The sequence below is a fragment of the Chlamydotis macqueenii genome, chromosome 12 (assembly GCF_036417535.1).
Source record: "Chlamydotis macqueenii isolate bChlMac1 chromosome 12, bChlMac1.mat, whole genome shotgun sequence".
Taxonomy (NCBI): domain Eukaryota; kingdom Metazoa; phylum Chordata; class Aves; order Otidiformes; family Otididae; genus Chlamydotis; species Chlamydotis macqueenii.
The window spans coordinates 18,020,135-18,042,579 of NC_141567.1; the positions used below are offsets into that span (position 1 = coordinate 18,020,135).

At 44.8% G+C, this 22,445-nt stretch overlaps 1 protein-coding gene across 4 annotated transcripts in view; it reads right to left on the bottom strand.

Annotated features, from left to right (window-relative positions):
- The window catches only part of UBE2Q2 (ubiquitin conjugating enzyme E2 Q2), a 51,959-nt gene extending 46,920 nt beyond the window's left edge, over positions 1 to 5,039 (bottom strand). For 2 of the 4 annotated variants that reach the window (XM_086757004.1, XM_086757002.1), the window contains exon 1: positions 4,599 to 5,035. In XM_086757004.1, the coding sequence (XP_086613130.1) occupies positions 4,599 to 4,784 (186 nt within the window). In that variant the 5' untranslated portion in view covers positions 4,785 to 5,035. Of the gene's footprint in view, positions 1 to 4,598 lie in introns of all 4 variants that reach the window. The other 2 variants (XM_086757005.1, XM_086757003.1) reach the window with 2 other exon arrangements.
- Between the last annotated feature and the right edge of the window lie 17,406 nt (positions 5,040 to 22,445).

The window sequence follows — 22,445 nt, forward strand, 5'->3', positions numbered from 1 at the left end:
GATAATAGTTACTTGAATATCTTTTCAAAAGCACCAAGCATATCTAATTCTAGTTAGAAAAGCACATATTATCAAGATAAAGCTGTGTATACTTTTATTTAGTCCTGGTATCCACATGCTGCAAGACAAAGGTCTCAACCTCACTACAGAATGTCTAGTGAGCTATAAAACAAAACAAAAAAAAAAAAAATCTGTGGTTTGAATGGAACGCCTCATTCATTATGTGGTTAGTTCTGCATACAAACAAATAACCTTTTAAAAGGTTATCAGCTGCCTAGGCATTAGCTAGGAGTGTGTTTAGTATTAAAATCTTATGCCTTTGAAGAACTAGCGCATGCTCTAATACACTCACTTTCTGTATATACCCAACTTGTCAAAAGCTGCACAGGTAGTATCTCTTCATCCATTCTGATTCAGAAGGGAAAATAAAGTCTTCCATCAACTGCAATTATCTGTAGACAGTCACTTTTTCAAGACTTTCATAGTAGACTCTAACTCAGACTTAGCAGCAGGGTATTTTTCAGTGAAAGCAGAAGATACTTCTTCCCATCAGAAAAGCAAGAGTATACGGGAGTCAGTCCCTCCACCTGAACTGAACTGTTGATGTATGAAGGATTCCACTGCACATCAGAGTCCGGTGCCTGTTCAGGGCTGTTCTGCTCCCACTCAGAGCTGGCACAAACCCTGTCCTACCTGTAAGTGCTACCCGAGAACACACAATTTCCACAGTAGTTTTGTGTACGAGTGGAGATTAATATCCAGTTTCTCTCTGAAGAGATTATATTTAAAAACATGGGATGTTTTGCAGCAGTCCAAATCAGTCCTTTTTCCTGCAATAATAAGAAAACAATTGAATAATTCTAACACACCCTTTGGAATACTATGACATAAGCCTGATAAGGTATCAAACTGAAACTACAGATTTCACTGATAGACACTTACCTAAAGTCACGATCAGTAAACACACTCCTCTAAGTAAGGCCATTGTTTTGATACTATTTCAAAAACCATGCAGAATAGGATCAGAATAAATACATATACTTTGTAAGGGACACTGGTTTATTAAACTTGATTAATTGGAATACTGCAGTTAAATACAAAGGAAACATGAGAAAAACGGAAATAAAACTCCAGAACAGAGACACTGCTGTTGGCGTAACAAAATGGGAATGTGGAGGCACAGAGCCTGAACAAGTTCAATAATTAGACAATTCTCAGGAATAAGCAGCAATGCTTCTGACAGGGATGACTCCACCCTGAAGTGTCTCTTTTAAAATAATCTGATTAACCATTTAAGTTCCAATATGGGTCACTGCCAGAAATAATGAAGGACAGACTTGGACAAAGTTTGCCTGTCACCATGAAACAGAAAACATATTGAGTGAAATATATCCAAGAAACTTGTGGAGAACCACGCAGTTCCTAAGCGGACATTCTCCCTCATCTCTCTAGGAGAATGTTTCCTCTTTCCCCTGCCTTCTCTCTCTAGACTGAAAGAAAAGAAAGAGATCCATAGTGAGAATCAGAGCAACTCAGTTATCAGGTCTCTTTTCAGACTTAACACAGAAGCTATTGGAAGCTTCCTTCCCCACCACATTTCTCTCCCTCCAGTAACTTCAGCACCTGTATGCCCTACTAGACAGCTTTTATTTTAGGTAAAATATTGAGGTATCCAAACAGAACCACAGAGAAAAAAAAAAAAAAAAAAAATTATTTTTGTGCAGGATTCTTTTAACAGGATTCTTAAGCATTCAGATGCACAACGTACTGTAAGCTTTTGCTAAGTACGGGAAATATCCTGGCTTGCTCAGTTTTGTAGAGGTTAAACTGGTTAAAGTGGCAAACAGCTGAAGTTACATACTTGTATCGCAAATCTGGAGCACTGATAGCAGCTTCTGATGCAGAGGGTGAGTCTCCCCAGGAAAACACATTTGCCAACAACTTTATAACCTCACCAGCTTTCGCATGCTACTACCACCATTTGAAGTTCCAGTTCCCAGTACACAAGACTTATGCTTTTCTGGTTTACAGTATCTACAGGGGAAAAAAAAAAAAAAAAACCACCAACAAAAAACCACTGGAGCCAATTAGAAGTCAGAGTCAAGAGATTCGATTCAGGGAGGGGGTAAGGGAATTAAAAAAAAAAAAAAACCAACACTTTTATCACACTTAAGAGTTCTAACATTCATGTAAAAAAAAAACTAGGACAGAAGTCCAGAAGTCAGCTCTTTTTTTGGCTGTCATCTGCTCCCCACCCATGTCAAGATAGCCACCTCTATTTCTCAGATTGCCCTCTCCCATTTATTTTTAACAGATGTGGAAAATAGCCACCTACCTCAAAAAGCCAAACATTAGTCAACACTGGAAAGCACCAAGCTGCTCATAAACAACTATGAAACAGAAGTTTCAAGAAGCTCAGACACAGCCTCTTTTCAAAGCAGAAATCTCAGCTCTAAGGTTTGAAAGAGCTCTTTTCCTGTTCCTTTTGGAAGTTCATATGCTACAATTCTAATGGCACGCAAAAGACTTCTTGACCTTTAGGGCAGGTGACTGTAATAGCAGATTGCAGACACTGTTTCCTCATTAATACATAAAAATGTTAGGAGTGACCTAAGCCTGACTGTTGCTTGCTCAGGCACACCTCAACCAAAGGCCTACGAGTAAGGAGGCAAATTTCTTTGCAAGTTAAGACTTAATATCAAAAGTGGCTACAACAAAAGCAGCCTGAGAAGTAGATAGAAACCACAGCACAAATCCAAGGCACCAAAAGCTTCAGGCCTTACTACTGGCTTCCCTGTTAGCTGTCACTTGACAAAGAAGAAATAATCCATCAAATTCAACTGGCAACTAAGGGTGCACAATCATCAGACCTTTTATTTTACTCTTTAGAGCGAGATTTATGAAAAAGATCACGTTGTGTGGCAAGAAACACCCAGACTTCTCACCAGTGAAAAACACTCTACTAAAGAAAAAATATTTAAGGGAAGTCACACAATCCATCATCATGATAAGTCATGTCTAAAAACAAGAACACCAAAGCATCTTGGTTATTTTACCATAGAAAACATCTTACTTCTTACAAAGTACACACAAGAGTCCAATAAATCAAACACCTGTCCCATGACCACAAAACTGACTTCTCATGACAACTACCTGTGAAACTGTAAAGATCCTCTTAATGAGCCTCCTTTAATTTAATAAAGTTACTTTAAGTCAAGTAAGGAATGGATCAAGATTATTAGATTTGGCTGGTTTGCATACATATTTTCAGTACTCAAATATTTACACTTGCACGCATGTTTCTACCTCCACACTATCTGTATGAAACTTCCATCCTTTTATAGACGAAAGGCAAAAAAGCTCTAGAGCTTATCTTTCTCAAACCCAAAGGTACTAACCCTATTTTCACCTAGTCAAAATTTTTCAATACTCTACTCTCAAGCTAATCTTGATAAGGCATTTAGATTCACTTGTAATTACAGCCAGTCCAATAAAAATTAACCTCCAGCACTTTCCTGTACACGAGTCACAGACATCAACACATTTAAATCTTTCAGCAAGTTTAGGCCCTAAACTTTTAAAAACACAGAGGATTTTTACCGTGACACACAACACAGAACATTTTGTTCTGCTTCCCTTCCACTCATTTAAAACTAACAAACCCCAATGAATTTAAGGGGAAAAAGAAAAAAAAAAAAAAAAACCAAACCAAACCAAAACACAACACCGAAATGAGAAATCGCCAAACAAACCACAGGTAGAAGTCCCTCAGATTCGCCAAGGTTGCTCGTGCCCCCTTCACGAGTTTAAATGCCACCATTACGGTAAAACAACTATTCGGCTGGAGGCCAGAAGCACTATTTTGTCCCTCCACGACGGCAAGAATGAAAAGTTTCCCCGTCCTTCCCCCCGCCGCGCCCCACGAGGGGCTGAGCCCCACGGGGGCCGGCCCGGCCGCTCCCCGCCCGGGTCAGGGCGGGCCGCCCGGCTCCAGGCCGCGGCCGTGTGGCGCACTCAGTAAAGCGCTCGCCCTCCGCTCCCCCTCCCGGGCTCCCGCCGCTCGGGGCGGGGAGGAAAACAACTCCCCGCGCCCCGCCGAGGCGCCGCAGGGACGGGGGAGGCCGGGAGGGCCCCTCTGCTCTCCCCGTCGCCCTTCCGCTGCCCCGGGGGACGGCCCCACGGCGAGGAGCGAGCCCGGGGACTCTCTCCCCCGTGCCCGGCCGCCCTTTGTTCCGGCTCCCGGCCCCGAAGCAGACGGCGCGGCGGCCCGCGTCCTTCCCCCGCACCCGTGGCTCCCCCGGAGGAGTCCCCCCGGGGAGGCTGCTGGGCCCCCGGAGAAGAGACCGGTGGCGCCCGCCCCCTAACTTTTGTTATGGCCGCGGTAGGGACCGGGGGGAAGAGGAAACGCAGAGCCTCGGGGGGAAGCGGGCCCGTGCGCCCCGGCAGCCCCCCGGCCCCCGCAGGCCCCGGTCCCCCCGCGGTGCTGAGTCACCCCCGCGGTGGGGCTGCGCCCCCTCCCCGCGGCCCGCAGACAATGGTGAGGGCGGGCCGTGCCCCGGCCCTCCCCCGCCGCCCCCGGCCCCGCTTGGCCCCCGCACCGTGATGTTGCAGTGGATGGTGAGCGGCGGCGGCGGCTGCGGGCTGGAGCCCGGCGGCGGCGGCAGGAGCACGAACTGGCAGTGGAGCTCGTCCAGCTTCCAAGAGACGATGCGGAAGCGCTCGTGGTCCTTGTCGAAGATGGACTCGAGGAACTTCAGCTCGGCCTTGAGCCCTGACACCGACATCCTGGCCTCATCTCCGGGCCCGGGCCTGCGCCGCCTCGCCCGCTCTGCCGCCGCCTCCCTCCGCCTCAGCCCGGCCCGACCCTGGCCCCGGCCGCGCCTGCGGGGCGGAAGATGGCGGGAGGGCGGGGGAGGGAGGGGGGCCGGGGCAGCCCCAGCCGGCGGGGGGGACGGCGAGCCCGGCGGCGGTTCCCTTTGTACCAGCCTCCTGCACCCCCTCGCTCGCTTAAAAGGGCAACAGCGCAGCCCGTTCCCCCCTTCCCTTCCCCTGCCTCCCCGGCGGGCTGGGCCAGGCCCGCCAGCCGCCCCGCCCTCGCCCTGCCCTCCTCCCGCTAGGCCGGCCCCGCTCCCGGGACACACGCACAGCGGGGCCGGGCCGGCCCCCTGCCCCTCCCCCGGGGCCGCGGCCCGCCTTTCCGCGCCCGCCCCTGCGCCCTCAGTCAGCGCCGCGACCGCCCCCGAGGGCCGGGCAGGGTCGGGCAGCCCCCCCGGGTTGTGCCCGCCCGCCCCGAGCCCTGCCCGGGCACTGCCTCCTGCTCCCCCCGGCTCGGAGCCCTCCGTCCCGCCCGGTGGCGAAGCGCAGGGACTGCTTACCCGTGTGTTTCTCCTTCTCTCCAACTGCTCAGCACTGCGAAAGGGCGCGCGGTGTTCCTTTCTCACCGCGCTTTTATTTTTGCTGAGAAAAAAAACTGCCGCTTGGGTTTGCACTTGCCATCTCGGAGTCCTGTCAGTCCTCCAGTACTCCCAGAGCTCAGCCAACATAAACCAGGAATTCCTCTCCCGACATTTCTGACGAATCTATACAAATAAAACCGGTGTCGATAGTTGCAGGCCGAAAAGGAGCAATACAGAGGCCAAGGAAAATTGTTAGTGTTGCGTTTAAGTTCCTCTGTAATTATTTGTACATTTTACCCCCAGAAAAGCACCAGGAAGCATGAAAGCAAAGTGAATACTTACTGACTTGCATTCAGGGATCACGAGATGCTGCCTCTGTTTCTATCAGTTCTTGACACTGGAAAAAAATCATCTCTGCACCTTTATTTATCCCTTTCCATCTTGGTTTTGTCTATAGACAGTTGACAGCTCTGTGGGAACAACGATCAGCTCTCACATGGCACAAAGAGATTACTGTGATACAAGCAATACTGTGGCAGAGTATTCTTGCTTCCCAACCAGCTTTTAATTAATGCAGTACACAGACGCACATACATAAACCTGGAATAGGAAATTGCCTTTTTTTTCCTCATTGATATTTTATATTAATCTTTAATTCCAGAGAAACTGGAAGCACTTCACAAGCCACAAGCTGAATCTTGTCAGTTGGTGAGAACTCTCATCTTGATCCAGAAAAACAGTTATGCACACGCCCAACTCCAAGCATATGGAAGTCTTGCTGATTTGTGGGCTTGAAATGTCCTATCCCTGCCACAACAAGAGCTGCAAAGAACACACTTTGCTACAAAAGAAGCCAGAAAGGATTGACACAGGTTAAATACTCTCAATGAAAGATAGCAGAGTCCACAGAGTTGAAAGACCTGTTGTGGTTTTTTTTAGGTATCATTTGAAAGACTCCTATTATCCAGTGTGTGCAACTCAGCTTTCCTAGAAGGGCTAAACAGTGCGCTGGCTCAGACTGTAGGGCCTGCAAAGTGAAGACAGAGCAGATATGACTGTTGTCTGTCAATGCATCAACAGGCAGGGTGAAGACCTTTGAGAGATAAGGGAAGATTTATGTATAAGCACAAATTAGCTATAAATAAACAGCAGAAAATTATGACTCTACTTAATAGAAATGGAGGGCCTGGAAGAGCCTTTCTATGGGAACACCAAAGACAAAACTAAACACATCAGACTTGTCAAGTGTTACATGATGTGATGCACGAAACAGCAGAGGAATGAATTTGGTGACTCAGCCCTATTTCCCTCATACGAGATAGGATTTTGGCCTAGAATGCCTCACTGTAGCAGGCAGGTGGGTAGACTCAACAAGATCAAATTGCACCTTTTGTCACACCTTACCAGAACTGCCTCTGTCACTACCTCTGGTCTTCCATCCTCCTTGTCTTCCCTCTCCATTGATTGTGACACCCCAGCTGCACAGCTGAGAGGTCCGTATGTGCTGGCTGGGGGCATGCCTCACCTGCAGTAGCGGGCAAGCTGCTGGAAGGCATGAGAACCTCTCTCAGGCACCCAGTAATCCAAACACCGTAATGTCTCCTGACCATCTGGCAGGCCAAACAAACTGCCTAATTGGCCAAGTGTGTTCTGCAAGCCATACATTGTTTAAGTCTGGTCTAGAGCTTTCCCCAGCTGCCTCAGTCTGCCTTTTTGTTGCAGGCTTCAAGAAGCAACATGCAGCTGCACAGCCACCACTCCCCTAAATTCTGTTCGCTTCTCTGTATTTAGCAGGCATTGTGCAAGCTGCAACGTCACCTGTGGATTTGTTTCTGTGATAAGACCTTGAGAACACATTTGGGCTGCCTTGCTCTCTGGAATACAGAGGCTGCTTCATAGGTGTAAAGAGTTGTTCATCATGTCTGACTCATTCCTGTTTTTTTCCTTCAGGGATTTGCCATGTGGCTTTGACATGAATCTCATGTTGGTCACAAGATGACTCGGGAAGTCCTGAGTCTCCCGAAGATCAAAATGAATGCACACACAGAAGACCACCTGATATCTCAGGGTAAAAAGGAAATTAATCCTGGTAAAGACCCTCAGGAGTACTGTATCAGATTCCAGTAACTACAGATGCTCTTAAGTTCCCTTGATCTACGTTGTCTGCAAGCACCACTTTTTCCCTACCTTTCTTCCTGCATGTGTCTTCAACATCACAGGAACTTCTCTCTGTCTATCATACAGCTAGATTTCCTCTTCCAGGGATCTGAACTTCCGCCAAATCTCTCTCTTATGAAGATAACATACCTTCATCACCTTGTTCGTTTCTTTTCCCTCCCTTTCATTTAAATATGACAAGTGTTGTAAGACTCCTCAACTGAAACTCGCAGAAAAAAACCAGCAGATTCCTCATTGCTTTCTTGGGTAGAACTGGCAAGAAAAAAAGAGGCAAACAATTTAGACCCAAGTTTTCTTTCCCATTAGCATTTACTTCCAGTCCTGTCTCCAACATATCAGCTAGGCATGTCCCTGGTGAGACAGAAAGCCAGCAGTGAGGGATGAAGAGAACTGAATGGAAGATGAGTTCAAGATGAGCCATTGAGAAGGATATTACAGAGCACAAATGAATTTCAGTTTATTTTAGTCCTTTTCTTCCTATGAATGCCTTTCCCAGGTCTGCTGTATTTCCAGCTTTACCCTTGAGTGAAGCTCCTGTACATTCAGTTGAGTGTTTGTGCCTAGAAGAGGATTGATTTGTTCTCTGAGAACAGTTTATAGTTCTATTTTTTGACCTCACTTCTCTCATTTACAGCCTAGCCCTTAGAAAGAGTCTGTTTAATTCGGATGTCACTTTCCTGTAAGAAATGGTAGGCACCAAAGAAGGAACTGCCATTTTAGAAATAAGGAAGGCCCAGATCTTTTGTAACCCTGAACGTCAGCAGAAAGAAAAAGAAAAAGATAAAAGCTAATGAGATGTGAGGAACTGTAAATTGATTTTAGTGATGGATGATACAGTTTGATAATAGCTGATCCTAGGGTAGAACATACAAACTTTTTCTTAGGTAGCAGCAGAACCTGAGACTAGAAAAGATAAATAATACCTGACACCCACAAAGAGAAGGATAATGCAGGAACCTTACCTGAAACCTTGGGCAAACGTAGAAAGATTCAAGAGGATCCTGTTTTTCAAAGACACAGTCCAAGCTGTCTTGCTCACTGAAGCCAGGCTTTCATGTCAACTTCTGAGCTCACAGCATCGAAGTCATTGCTTCAATAACGAAGTCACTTTCAAGGCATTTTAGAAAAAAACATATATCAGTGCATAAAAGATGATTAAACAGCTGGACAATGCAGTGGACATGGGATTGCTTAGTCCCTCAAAGACCTATTTTACTTTTAAGGCTTCAAGAGTTAAGGAATGGCATTTCAAAACCAACCTATGCTAGAGCAGCTTTGGACAGACAGTGATACTGTTGCCCAGATGTTCAGGGACAGGGGTCAAGGAGCTGTCTGCAGGCAAATACTATGGCCATGAGGTTAACCGGGGCGGGGGGGGGAAGGGGGTGGCAAATATAGTAGTGTGGCTTTACCCAGGATGGTCAGAGAGTAGTTTTCAGCTAGAATTCTTCTGAGTCCATCCCTGTGGCTGTCAGCAACTGATTCAAACAGGTCCCCTTCTTTAGCGTCTTTTTGCTCAGCCACGGAAGAGTGTTTGTAATCCTGTACGGGAAACAGCAATAACCTTTTGGTGATGATTTCATTACTGTTTCTGGATTTGTAGTTCTGGCTGTATTTTTACGTGTTACTGAACAGTGTATATTTCAGAACAGGCAAAAGCTGAACAGTATCTGCAATGCAAGGTTAATGATATGTTTTTGTTCCATATGAAAGCTGTGGGAATTAATTTATTAGCAGAAACATGCCACAGGAAAGCAAAGCCATGTTAATCACAGTCTTGCAATGTTGCACATGGGGATTAGAATTCACTGTACAAACAGATCAGAGACGAAACTCCTTGTGCACGCTTTAAAATGCACAGTGAGGCAATACACCTAGTGTTCTAATTTATGGCTCATATAGCTTCTTAAAAACAGATGAAAAGCGTATGTATGAAAGCAATACAGAAGCATCCAGCCATATCTGAGGCATGCCATTTAATAAAATAACAGAACAAGCTAGAGAAAAGAGGAAAAAGTTATATAATTTTTCCAAACCCAGCTGGGTGAGGGAAGAGGTAGCTGCATGGAGCACTGCTCAGAGCATGGTAACGCACCTTCCCTGGACTCCCTAGGACTTGCGCCCCTTCCTTGGGATCCATACAGAGTCATAAGCCTTACAGGGCTCAGCAAGCTTATCTTCCCTTGCCATCACAGAAGCTTAAAAGGGATGTACAGGAGCAGAGGTCAGATGTCAGGCTCAGTCCTGCTAAATACACTTCTGGCTCAACCGGGGAGGGGGCAGGGAAATGGGCAGATTCCCAGGTCAAGTACTCACAGAGCTGAAATGCGATCTTAACCACGGCTGAATATGCTGCTCCTTCATCCCCTTTCTTTTTTCTTATTTTGATAGGCAGTGAAATAGTTAACTTTGTCTATATTTAAAATACCAGCACAGGGCATTTGAGCTGGCAGGCACTGAGATGAACTGGGCAGGTGAGAGTTATTGTTCCAGATTCTGCAAGCACTGCCAGACATCACTGCCAAATGTATCCTAGCAATCGTACCATTCAGGGCTTCTTGTTCACTCTTGTTACTTTCTGTAGGTACGTTTAGATTTTGAGGAACAAAGCAGTGCCTGTGACAGTACTTTCCCTGTTCAAACCCTCAACAGAATGTCCGAAGTGCTGCACAGACTGTGCAATGCTGCCACAATGCTGTGGCTGGTTTCAGAATCTATCCTGCCTGGTATATTCTATTATATTCTTTACTTCAATCTGTCTGTTTAAGAAAACATTTTTATAGAGGAGTTTCCATATTTTTGTCTAGTATATTCTATGCATGCACAGATGAGCTCTGGTTTGTATACAGGGTAAGACCAGGGGTCTTACCAGTATTTCCGAAAGGGGAAGCACCTTCTTTCCTCTTGTTAGTGACTGATTTTTAGGAAATTTGTGGAATATAATATTTTGCTCTATGTTCCTATCAAATTTGAACAGTTCAACAAGTTCAAGAAGCAGTTAAGAGCAAGGTCAGCATAACGTTAGGTGATGTTCAATAGTATCATTGCCAAAAAAAAAAAAAAAAAAGAAAAAAGAAAAAAGAAAAAAAAGCTCTTTGATTAACACAGGAGGAAAAACTGCACCTAGAACATTGCAACTATGATCTTGGCAGAAAATCACCAAAAATCAGAGCAAAGTGTGGGACTTGGAAGACAGATTTCTGAAGTGAGACTTAAAAGGACTAAACACCAGAGCTAGCTTCTCGGATGCAGCCAATGCCCATTCCTTCACAGCCCTCAATCCTAGATCTGACTTGCACTCACCTTAGCTCCAGGCACAAGACAGAGCAACCTCAGAGCAGCACAGCATCTGTGTGACACCTACAAGAATGCAGAGTGGGGCAATATGCCCACCAGGGAAATTTTTTTTCTCTAGACAAGGATCTTAAACTTGTCCCCTACCTGGCTGAGGAAGATTTATCTGGCTTGAAGAACGAGTCTCATATGAACACTTTAACTAAAGGATAGTTAAATAGGGATACACTAGCTTCCCATAGGGACAGGGGGAGAGGAACAGGGCTGGAGGGAAGGAGTTAAAGGATCTCTATCATCCCCTCCCTGCATTAGTACATGGTCGTATCATGTAACTGATAGCACAGGTAGTTGCACAGCCCTGCATTTGGATTCTGGCTCCCAAAATCTGCAGGCTGTGAGCACTAAGTAAAGAGAAGAATTATTTAGCATTGACATACAGAGGAAGATAGGGATTTAAGCAAGAAAAATGAAATTAAACCGTAAAGAAGAAAACATAACCAAAGCTTCAAAAGCTTCCTGCCACCACGATATAAGAGACTAGATATCTCTAAGAAGTGATGCCGTAGCTCAGAAGAGCCGCCAAGAGGGGCCACCAAGGTGGGGACAAGGGTGGTCCAAGGGAAAAGTGTGATTTCATGGTGGCAAGCTGGATAAGGTGAGCTGTAGGAAAGAAACGTTGATAAGAGACTTAGAAACCTCCTCTGGCCCACATGTTTCAAAGCAAAGTCTTGCCACACTGGTAACCCAGTTTTAATTTCTGCTGCACTCCTGCCAGCATTAACAGCCCGGACAAGGTAAACGTTTCTGTCAGGTCCTGTTGGCAACCCCAGCGTGTTTCAGTGAGCACACACTACCACCTAGCGCCGAGCACTTTTGCTGCAGGAAGAGGATTGAAAACCTGTTCCCCAGAAGGACCCCAGTCCCTGCGGGGCTGTCCCGGGCCGGGCGGTGCCCCTCGGTGCCCCCTGACACGGTACAGGCTCACCGCGGCTGGAGGGCTCTATAGTTTGTGTGCTTGAGAGGAAAAAAAAGCCCCTGTAAAGTCCACAACCCTGAAAATAAAAGATATACCGATAAAAGAAGACAGAGGCCCTTTGCTCTGCTCTGAAATTGCTTTCAAGCACTCAGAACAGTCAATTCTATTTAATCTATCACCTACAACGGACTGCAGGGAACACACTGGAACGGTGCGAGTTCCTGGACTTAGATGGGCTGTGTCAAAATTGAATTTGAGCCCTGTAAGTACAAGAGAGAAAAGTGATTTACTCTCCCATTTCCCTTCTTGACAGCTGACCTGAGCTTAAATTAACTAAATTTATACAGTAATGTTAAACCAAACAACTAATCTGGGGAACCATCCTTCTGTGTGGCTGTTGTTCTTGTGAGTGAATATGGCTGACCATAAATTCTTATTCATTCTTCACATCAATCATGCTATTTAATAAATGTTTTGGTTTTTTTTTTTTTTTTTTTTTTTACAGAAAAGATTCTTTCTTTCCATCCAAGTACTCCAGAAACAGCAAAATCAACTGTATACTCATTGATTTATCTTTGCAGTTATACAAAGACTTATACCTTCCTCTCCAGGCAAGGAGATTACCCAGTAACATTTTCAAACCCTTTTTCCATTCACAAAATTCCAACCTTCTACAAGAGCTTTTAGAAACATGCAGTGATTTACCAGCTGGTGGAGCTCAGTAAATAGCAGGAAGATTTGTCCACAAGCATTTTCTGAATTGGAAGTGAATTGTGACTCAGCCACATTTATTAACCTTCTGCTTTCATTTCCACAAAAGCTTACACCTTTGGGATCTTACTGTTTTTCTGCTGGCAGAAAGCATCGTGAATGCATTGGTTTCACTCTGGAGTTACTACCACCTTCATCTATTGAAGATCTGCAAAACAGTTCTCCTTGGCACAAATACAGGCTAGACATGAATGCGTAACTTCTAGAACAGCTGTAACAGTTGTGGGTAGGTGCACTTATCAACTGCTGAAATTAGTCTAAGTGTTAACTTTTAATGGATCTGGTGTTGTGGAATTCATGGAACCACAGAATCATAGAATAGTTTGGGTTCGAAGGGAGCTTTAAAGGCCACCCAGTCCAACCCCCCTGCAAGAAGCAGGGACATCTCCAAACAGATCAGGTTGCTCAGAGCCCCCTCCAACCTGGCCTTGAACGTTTCCAGGGATGGAGCATCCACCACCCACCTCTCCGGGCACACTGTTTTGTTACCCAAATTGACCAGGCAGAGCAAGAGCAACAACTCCATACAACTCATGGGACCAAAAAATATGAATTATAAACCAGGAACATACATACTAAACCACTTGTCCAATTCTGATATACAGCCCATTGAGCTGTTTCCAACAACCCATTGGAAGCCTGCCCATCAGCTCCAGCATGCTTTGAAAGAGACACTATCTGAATGGCAACATTTAGTCACTGAAGAGGTACCCCGAGTATTTTGTTTGTAGTATGATCTGGAGAACAAAAGACTATAGTTAATGTAAATGAGTAAAATATTACATGTTATCTTTCAAATGTATTTGTAACAGGAATTGACTATTCAACATGGACACCTATTCAAAGAACTATAAATCATGGATACAACTGAAAGATATTTTTAAAACCCCAGATCTTTGAACTAAAATACATGTAGGGTTTTCTTAATTTGTCTCCAGTTTTTGTTTGTTTTCTTCGAGACATAAGGATATTTTCAAACTTTTCTTATCCACTTTGAGTGCCAGAACATACCATAAAATGAAAACAGCAATTCTTAAGTATTTAATCCAGAAACAGAGTATTGAAAGAAAAAAAATACAAAATACCATGTGACCAGCTATATTAAAATATTTATTCAATTTGGGAGCACGAATGCTTCTGTTACACTGAAGTTATGGTCAAACTTTTATATTTCCTAGACTCATTAAAAAAATATCTTCATACAATCAATAGAATTAAAAGATGTCCATTGTCCTAAGTACTGGAAGGAATTATGAAAAGCATTATTCTAATGCTTTTCAGGTTGCAGAAGCAGAGACAGTGATGTGAGGTAACCAAGCATTCAATTTCCAACATATTCTCTTAAAAAACTTCTGTTTGGACTCTCTTTAGACCATTCCTGTACTGGTAATTTTGATGACTGGGAAACATGCATGCTGTTTTGGTTTAACTAGAGCAACCAAAAGGTTTTACTGGGCCACATCACTCTCATCTAGGAAAAAAAATTGAAGTGTAGGCTTTGTGCTAGGCACAGAAGCAGTGCCATAGAAATAATTGGGATTTAAGCATATCCTTTGTATTAAAAGCAAATGCTCAACTGTTTTGCTGGATCAAGAGCTGTAAGTCTTAGTGATGCCATGGTTTCTATGACAACTAAGTGTGATATTACATGAAGGATTATGATTTAAAGAAACACTATAGCATCTGGCCTTTCCAGCTGATGTGGTCCTAGTTTGTCCTGTACGTACCTTGTGTACAAACCTGCATGTCTTTGTGGAGTCACTGAGCCCACAACCAGAGGGGCAAGGCCTCAGGATGAAAGCGAACAAAGGAAGCTGTTCGCCTCTCTATTCCTGCAGATTTAAAGGAGGAAAAAAAAAATAAATTCAGACTCAAGGCTGCACTATCCTTTCAAGCATAGCTGCAGCCCAGGAGCTTGCTGATAGCTCAGGGATACTGCAGCTGCAATGTCAGAAACCAAGAGTGAGGTAGAGTGGCAGTGCAGGTGCTGTGAGCCCACGTTCCCTCCCTTCAAAGCCCTCGCAGCCCGTGCACCCACAACCCATCCTATGGGGCTGCCTCCACATCTTGTTGAAGACTTGAGTGCCTGTGAAATTGCTAACAAAACTCTAGTATGAGCAGGTCTCACCTCCACAATCTCCTTTCTCCATCCCAGCAGTGATCTCTGCTGGGTCACTGCTCTTCTCAGCCCTGAAGACTGTGGAAACCCCATGCCACCCTTGCTTTCTGATTAACTCATTCGCCATTTGGCTCAGTTGTGAGCATGTTTGATGTGCTGGAGCTCGCTCCATGGTCCTCAGTGATCTCTACAAACATAACCAGAGAGGTATTTTCAACCCTTGGGAGCAGGTACAAAAAGTCAATACATACTACTTAATACTCAAAGCTATCCCAGACTAGCTAGTTTGGAACAGCACAGAAAATATCCAAGAAATAAACTCTCTCACTGTCCTTGGTGTAATAACAGCAGCCTGCTTTTTAACTGGTAACTGTTAAACCCACACCTGCAGATCTCCAGCAGCCGGATGGCTGCAGTGCGTTCTCAGCGGCTCATATGCTGTTGCCTACATTCATCTCAGCTAGTTGCAGCCATTTTGGGTAGGAATATTGTCTTCTCTGTCTCATTTTCAGAGAGCAGCCTGGCTCTCGGGCTGCTATGCATTCAGGACACACTGATTCACCTGCTGCTTTTACAGGCAAATGAGAGGCAGTGCTGCAAATTTGTTCAATGGCCCTTTTAAGTACATGGCTGGCTTTGTAGCAAAGAGCTCCCTTTAGATTAGGATAAATGCTTTACCAGGGAGATTAGTGCCACTGCACTTGTGAAGTCACGATATTCCTTACAAATAAAATCAGTGGCTATAAATAGCCAGCACATCTTCCATTCTATGAGATTATGAGTTTCTTCCTTGCAAAACAGATGAGCTCACTGAGAGATAATTTTGTGATGTCCAGATAGCTTCAACATAAGATTGAGCCCATCATCATTAGTCCAATTAAAGCTCCTTTTTATACCAGTAAAATAACTGATGCGCTGATAAACTGCCTCGGTTCATTGTTACTGCAATATCCACAGCTGCTCTGAACACATCCATGTAATCAATACAGCCCACTAAAAGGTTTCTAAATGAGTTAACTCTTCCAGGAACCGGCCAGATTTCTAGGGACTATTTGGCTATAAAATCTCATGCTTTTTGTTCTGTGTTTCTTGTATTTACAGAGACATGAAGTCCAATCAGGAGCTGATCACACACACTTGAGCAGAGCACAATATGAATGTCGCGTGCTATTATTGTAATAGAGGTTGAGCGAGGGAACCCAGCCTTGAGGCTACTTTTGCCATATAAAAAAAATACTTAACCTAACCTGCATCATCTGACAGAACTAGGTTAGGGAGTGACTATATATGCAGTTACACTGGCAGAGCACAACATACCATGAGGGATGGGAGCAGGACAGCCAAAGACAGTAAGCTCTTACTCCAATTCAGCAGTGGCCAGAACAGGATCTCCCAGAGCAGCCTCAGTAACATGACCAAAAGGACCTGCTTTGCCATCACGCTATGCTTCAGGCCACCATTTAGCATGAACAGGGTCTCCAGTGTCCCTGTTCCTTTTCAGTGGCATAGCCCCCACTCACTCTGCTGCAGGTGCAAACAACTGTGCAGCTCCCAGGGCAGCTAAGAACTGAACTCTTGTCTGAAGTGTGCAGCTGTAGCTACAGTCATCAGGTTCCTGCCCTGCTTTCTGGGATAGGTTAGAAATATTCTTGGGAACCAAAATCAGAGACAAAAATCTCCCCGAATGCCTAACTTTACTGCACATCCAGGAGAAAAAAAAAAATATCTCAGGTCAGCTTCTCTCTGCCATGCTTCAAGGGAAGGACTGTGTGGAAGACAAGCTGAATTCATAGAATCATAGAACAGTTTGGCTGGGAAGTGACCTTCAAAGCCCATCCAGTCCAACCCCCCTGCAAGAAGCAGGGACATCTCCAACCAGATCAGGTTGCTCAGAGGCCAGTCCAACCCAGCCTTGAATGTTTCCGGGGATGGGGCATCCACTGCCTCTCTGGGCAACCTGGGCCAGTGTTCCACCACCCTCATCATAAATTTTTTTTTCCTTATATAAATTTTGAACTTGCCTTCTTCTATTTTAAACCATTACCCCTCATCCTGTCATAACAGGCCCTGCTAAAGAGTTACTCCCCATCTTTCCTGTAGGCCCCCTTTAGGTACTGGTAGGCTGCTACAAGGTCTCCCTGGAGCCTCCTCTTCTCCAGGCTGAACAGCCCCAGCTCTCCCAGCCTGTCCTCATAAGAGAGGTGCTCCAGCCCTCTGATCATCTTCATGGCCTCCTCTGGACTCATTCCAACAGGTCCATGTCTTTCTTTTGTTGGGAGCTCCAGAACTGGATGCAGTACTGCAGGTGAGGTCTCATGAGAGTGGAGTAGAGGGGCAGAATCACCTCCCTCAAAATGCCTGCATGTATTTCTCAGGGGGTTCAAGCTTTTGTTCTTGGCTCCAATTAAAAACCCCAACTAAAACTGCAAAGCCTTTTAAAAGCTTTGTTAACTTTCTATGAAGCAAATGTTTGAACTTCAGACTTACTCATCCACAAATCTCCTTTTTGAATCCAACACTTTGATTTCATGTATTCGCTGCATTCCGGAGATAGAGGTTTGCTGGCGGCTGCAGATACCCGTGCAAAAGCAATCACTCGTACCTGATGCCTGCAGCATTACATAAGAACTTCACAGAGCAAAATGCAACTGAACTGCTGAGTCTCCTCTGAAAGTTAACTCCAGGCAGCCACATACCAGGCAATAATGCTGGGTGCTGTGTATGCATTACAGGAGCTAGAGATATTTTTTCACATGTGCTTATAGCCTGTTATGGAAGCTAGGCAGGGAATTCTTCCTGACCTAAACAGAACTTGTTACCTGTTCATTGCTATCTGCTGCTGCTGTTGCAACTCTGCATTTCCCATGCTGAAACACAAACTCTAATTTTGAATTGTGCCTCAAAGACCAGAAGAGATGGTAATAGGATGCATAGCTTTAAATAACTTGTCAAAATCCTTTTGGGAGACAAAATAGTGCACATTTTTTGAGGGGGTCCCATCTGTCTGAATTTCTAATTTGTGGGGTTTTTTGCAGCTAAGACAGCTCAGATGGGATTTGGCTGAGAATACATATCCTGAAGCTGGGTTTCTGAAGTTTTCTTCACACCAGGATACCAGAATGGTACCTGCATAACAAAATTCACAAGCTGCAGAGCTGCAGCTTAGGCCCAGTGTCTCTTCTTCCTTCTTCAGATAAGGGGGGTCACCCAGACCCAGACCCCAGAGACAGAGTGCTCCTGAATGGACCCTGCAGCAGTTCCTCGCCGCAGGGGAGCAGCTGGTGACAGTGACACAGCCTTGAGCTTTTTGGACTGGCTCTGACTGGTTGATGGCTCTGGCCACCTCAGCATTCCACCATTCCTGTTGGTCCTGGTACAGCTCAAAGAGACTCTGTAGCTACTACAGACCCTCAGCTGGCCCAGGTGGTCAGAACCAGGGGGTTTTTGTTTGCTTTTGGTTGTTTGTTGTTGTTGGTTTTTTTTTTTTTAATTCCTTTGGAGATTTACAAAGGCTTTGTGGTCCATGAGAAGCATGAGGGCCACTTTGAAAGGGTAATGTCCCCAGAGGCTGTGTATTCTACATTTCTTCAGTGTAGAACTCTGCCTTACAGTCCCCATCCAGGGAAATGAGCCAAAGATAGTTGCAACTTCCAAATAAAGACTTTGTGGGGGCTGCAGCACCCTCCAATGTTTTGAAATTTCCAGTGGACCACATCAGTTATGGTGAAGTGAGAAGCAGTGTTTAAACTCAACCCTTGATCAAGTAGAATCTCATCTGTGATGGGATAGCGTCATCTTGTTTCAAAGATCACACATCTGTCAGAATCATTTTGGCTCCTATTACAACAGGTATTGCCTAAAAATAATTGCTTGTTTCCTGTTGTTTCAGTTAGTTTGCTTGGTGTGCCTGGCAGCATTTTGCAGAGTTTCACTGTTTCCCCAAGGCTGTCAATCATTTTCCCCTGTTGTTTATGTGGGTTTTTCATACACCACACAGAAGAGGAAACATTTAAAAAAAAAAAAAAAAAAAAAGCAAGACAAGAAGCCCAGAACTTTGGGGTTTTTAATCCCAGTAACTGGTAATTAACTCTACTAATTACACATCATTAGTTCTACTTTCGTTGGTTTAATCAGTTGTGGGCTCACTACTCCTCAGTCCCAAAAGGTAAGATCTGCACCCCTCTAAAGAGAGGCACCTACATTCAACCTTTCCCTCCCAGCAGCACGAGAGGCTCCTCTAGACACCAGTCTAATCCAACAGGCTGCAAATGAGAGCTGAGTCACAGGAAGCCACACAGCACTTCAGCGTGAGCAATTACGGAGAAATTACCTCGTTAAACAACTTGGTGCTAATATTTGCCTCTATTTACAGAAAAGCCTGCCTCAAAAAAGAGACTATCCAGCACATGGAGAGCTTCTATCTAGATGGAGATAGAGCTCATAGTAGTTCCTGTGACTTTTATATCCATGAGCAGACTTGATATTAAACACAAACAGCTTTCTTCAACATACTTACGCATAAGCAAGTGCCATCTGCATCAAATGTTTGCTGCTCATCGTAAACCAGGGGGAAGCAAAAAGAAGGAAAGAGCATGGAAATGCTTTCACCAAACAAGGACATCTTACCATCTTGATTCACCTCCCGCGGGCAGCAGACCAGGGAAGGGTTAGGAGGAGGATCTCTCAGACCCAGGTATAGTCAATCCCAAAGAGCTGACCAGAAGATGGCGTGAGAGGAACAGTTTTCAAAGAAAATCACCAGCTGTGGCCTGCTGACTGCAGCCCAGTCAGCCATAGCGGGACCGTATCTCCCAGCCCCTCAGCAGCTTCTTCTCCTACCAGGCTGATGTGTGAGTTCAGGTAATGCATTTTCAATTAAACTGAACGATAAAGTTCAAGCAGAGAGTACTATTTCTAGACAACTGCTTCTATTAATTTAAATCACAACAATTTTCCTGTTCAACATCTTGGGATAACCATGTAATACTTCCAGTATGAGATTAAAAGTCCCTGATAATTACACTCTGCTTTGAAATACACAACATGCTTTATATTCTGAAAAAGCATCTAGAAATCTTTTTTTTTTCCTGGGTTTCATACAGCCTTCATCTGTTGGCCATTATTTGCTTTCGCTCAGACTTACGTGGACCAGGGAATTCATTCTGAATGACAGCCACACAGAGTTGTGAAGAGTTTTACCATCTGAGTGCAGCACAGGACACAGTCTGATGTACAGCTTCCAGTGCAGGTCCATTGGCAATGGTTACAATTTAAGGCTGTAAAAGGAAAACATGTTCACATCAATGTTCCAAAGCTAATATATTCCATTTGATTAAACCTTTTCACAAGGGAAAAAACACTCAGTTTGGAAAAATAGCAACACTGAATAATTATCCATTACTTCTTCCCCCTTTTAACATTCCATTTATTTCACTTTTCCCAACCCAATTTCAACTAGAAATCCTGGAAATTTTTTAAATCTTTCCTGATCAAATCTATGTCCCTATTTTATATATGCTAATATATTAAATGCTCAAAATAAGAATAGCTTTGTATGAATGCTCCACGTTATTTGTTAAACTGGGATCTTCAATATCACCTGCTCCAGTTAATGACTCAACCTCCAGTGGCAATTCCACTCCTTCTGGGCCCTTTATCCATCCACAGAGTTCCAAACAGCCTCTGTGTTAGTCACAGCCCAAACCCTTGTATTCCCTATCACCTGGTTGTGCACAGAACGCTGGGGGCCACACAGGTGAAAGGATGCCCTGCTCCACAGAGGAACATATCCAACAACCACTGGAAGCTCCCTCCTCTGCACTGGCTGCATTGGATCATTCTCAACCCATCTGACACTTTGGGATGAAGCTTCCTGATCGCACATTCTGGGAAGTCCTGCTATGAGTAACATCGTGAGGGTAGCTTTGGGTCTCCTGGAAGCCAGGGAGAGCCACTTATCTTCGGAAGGAGATTATACGATAAGTAAGGCAGTGTTACAGACTATGTTTTCCTCTGTACATCAGATGTTGGCTTTGGTACCTGGGATCCATCTGTCACACTCATATTCAAGCCAAGTGCTTGGCAGACTGCTACAACGCTCTTCACATTTGTTTGATATTAACCTTTTACATTACTGATTTAGCTGCCAATTGACTACTGCTTCTTTCGCAGAATGTGGTAAGAAACATTTGGAAAACATCCTGCCAATGACCGAGCTATGTACCATTTCAAATGGTTCTTGGCAGTACTACCTTCGATAAACATTCTGAAATATCCATCTTCCTCCGCCCTGAAGCTCTTGTAACAGACGTATATTTGAAACACAGGGCCGCTAAATGGCAGAGATGAGATGGGAGACTCATGCTAAAGACGTTTCAATGACACACCATCAAACAGAGTCTCTCTGAACAGAGAGTAAAAAGCACATGATCAGCTGTAGAGGAACTTACAAAGATCAAGAAGAAAGACTGAAAACAGTCTCCAGGTAGGCTCTCTGGGGAGGTTCAAAACTCCATCCACCTCAGCAGGCACTTAAGCACCTTTAAAACTCAAGCACAGTCTCTCAGCAGCTGCTCACCACAATCAGCCTGTGGTGGTTCTTGGCCAGTTCTTAGTTATGACATTCCCCCCCTCTGGCTCTGATTTTGCTGCTCAGTGGTTAAAGTTAATACTTCATAGCTGTGCTGGCCACCAGCCATTTCCCATGCCATCCTCTCCTGGCACTCTCCCCAATAAACCTTGCAAGTATTGTAAGGCAGGGCTGGGAGACAATCCTGCACAGCCTCAGCTGTGGGGCTTTTCTATTGTCAGCATAGAAGAGGCAGCAGGGATAGAGTTTCACGGTTTGCAAGGCTCGCTAAAGCATGCAGCGTGCCTCAGGGAGACAGCTGGCTGTGTCTCCTCGAGTTTTGCTTTGACAGCTCTCCTCCTGTAACTCATACAGCGAAACAGCTGCTGAATAGCACCTGCCCCTTAGCAGTTCAGAAGAACAGAAGTACAAACGCACCCTCCAGCAGAGCACACACAAGTTCTAGCGACCCGAGAACCAATACAATTCTCTAGTATAGCTAACAACTCTCTTCACTTTGAGCGTGAAAGCATTCCATTTCCTAACAGAGAAGGTGATTTCAGCTCCAGCTGTCCCCTGTACAGCACCTGGTCACCACAAGAGCACATCCCATCCGTGCAGTCTGCGCTGGGCCATCCCTCTCCTACGGCAGCGTGCAGGTAACACTGCCTTAAACCCAGAGCCGTCTTGTGCCACCTGCCTTTATTGCAGCCTGCGATAAAGGCTTATTTGCAAATGCTTAGTTGCATATTAGAACTGGTTTCTAGCACATCAAATCAAATAGGATGGTAACAAAATACTTTTTAACTAGATGTAAGATAGGCGTTGTGTCTTATTGCACTAATAAAACACTCCTGAGTATCTAGAAAAACTCTCTCCAAGGTAGTACTGTAGTTCTTTCTGGCCAACTTTCTTTGATTTCCTTACCATAGTACCCTTCCCCCTATCATGCTAAAAACAAAGGAAAAAAATCACCCTAGTAGTTTAACTGATAAATCCCTACTAGGTGCTGGCTATGTCTTAGTCAACATTGGTAAAAAAGTTATTTTGTAAATGAATCTTCTCAGCAGATGAACTCAAAGCATGTCTCTAGGGGCAGGAACCTAGGTGGATATGAATAACAGTATCTGAAGTATACACCTG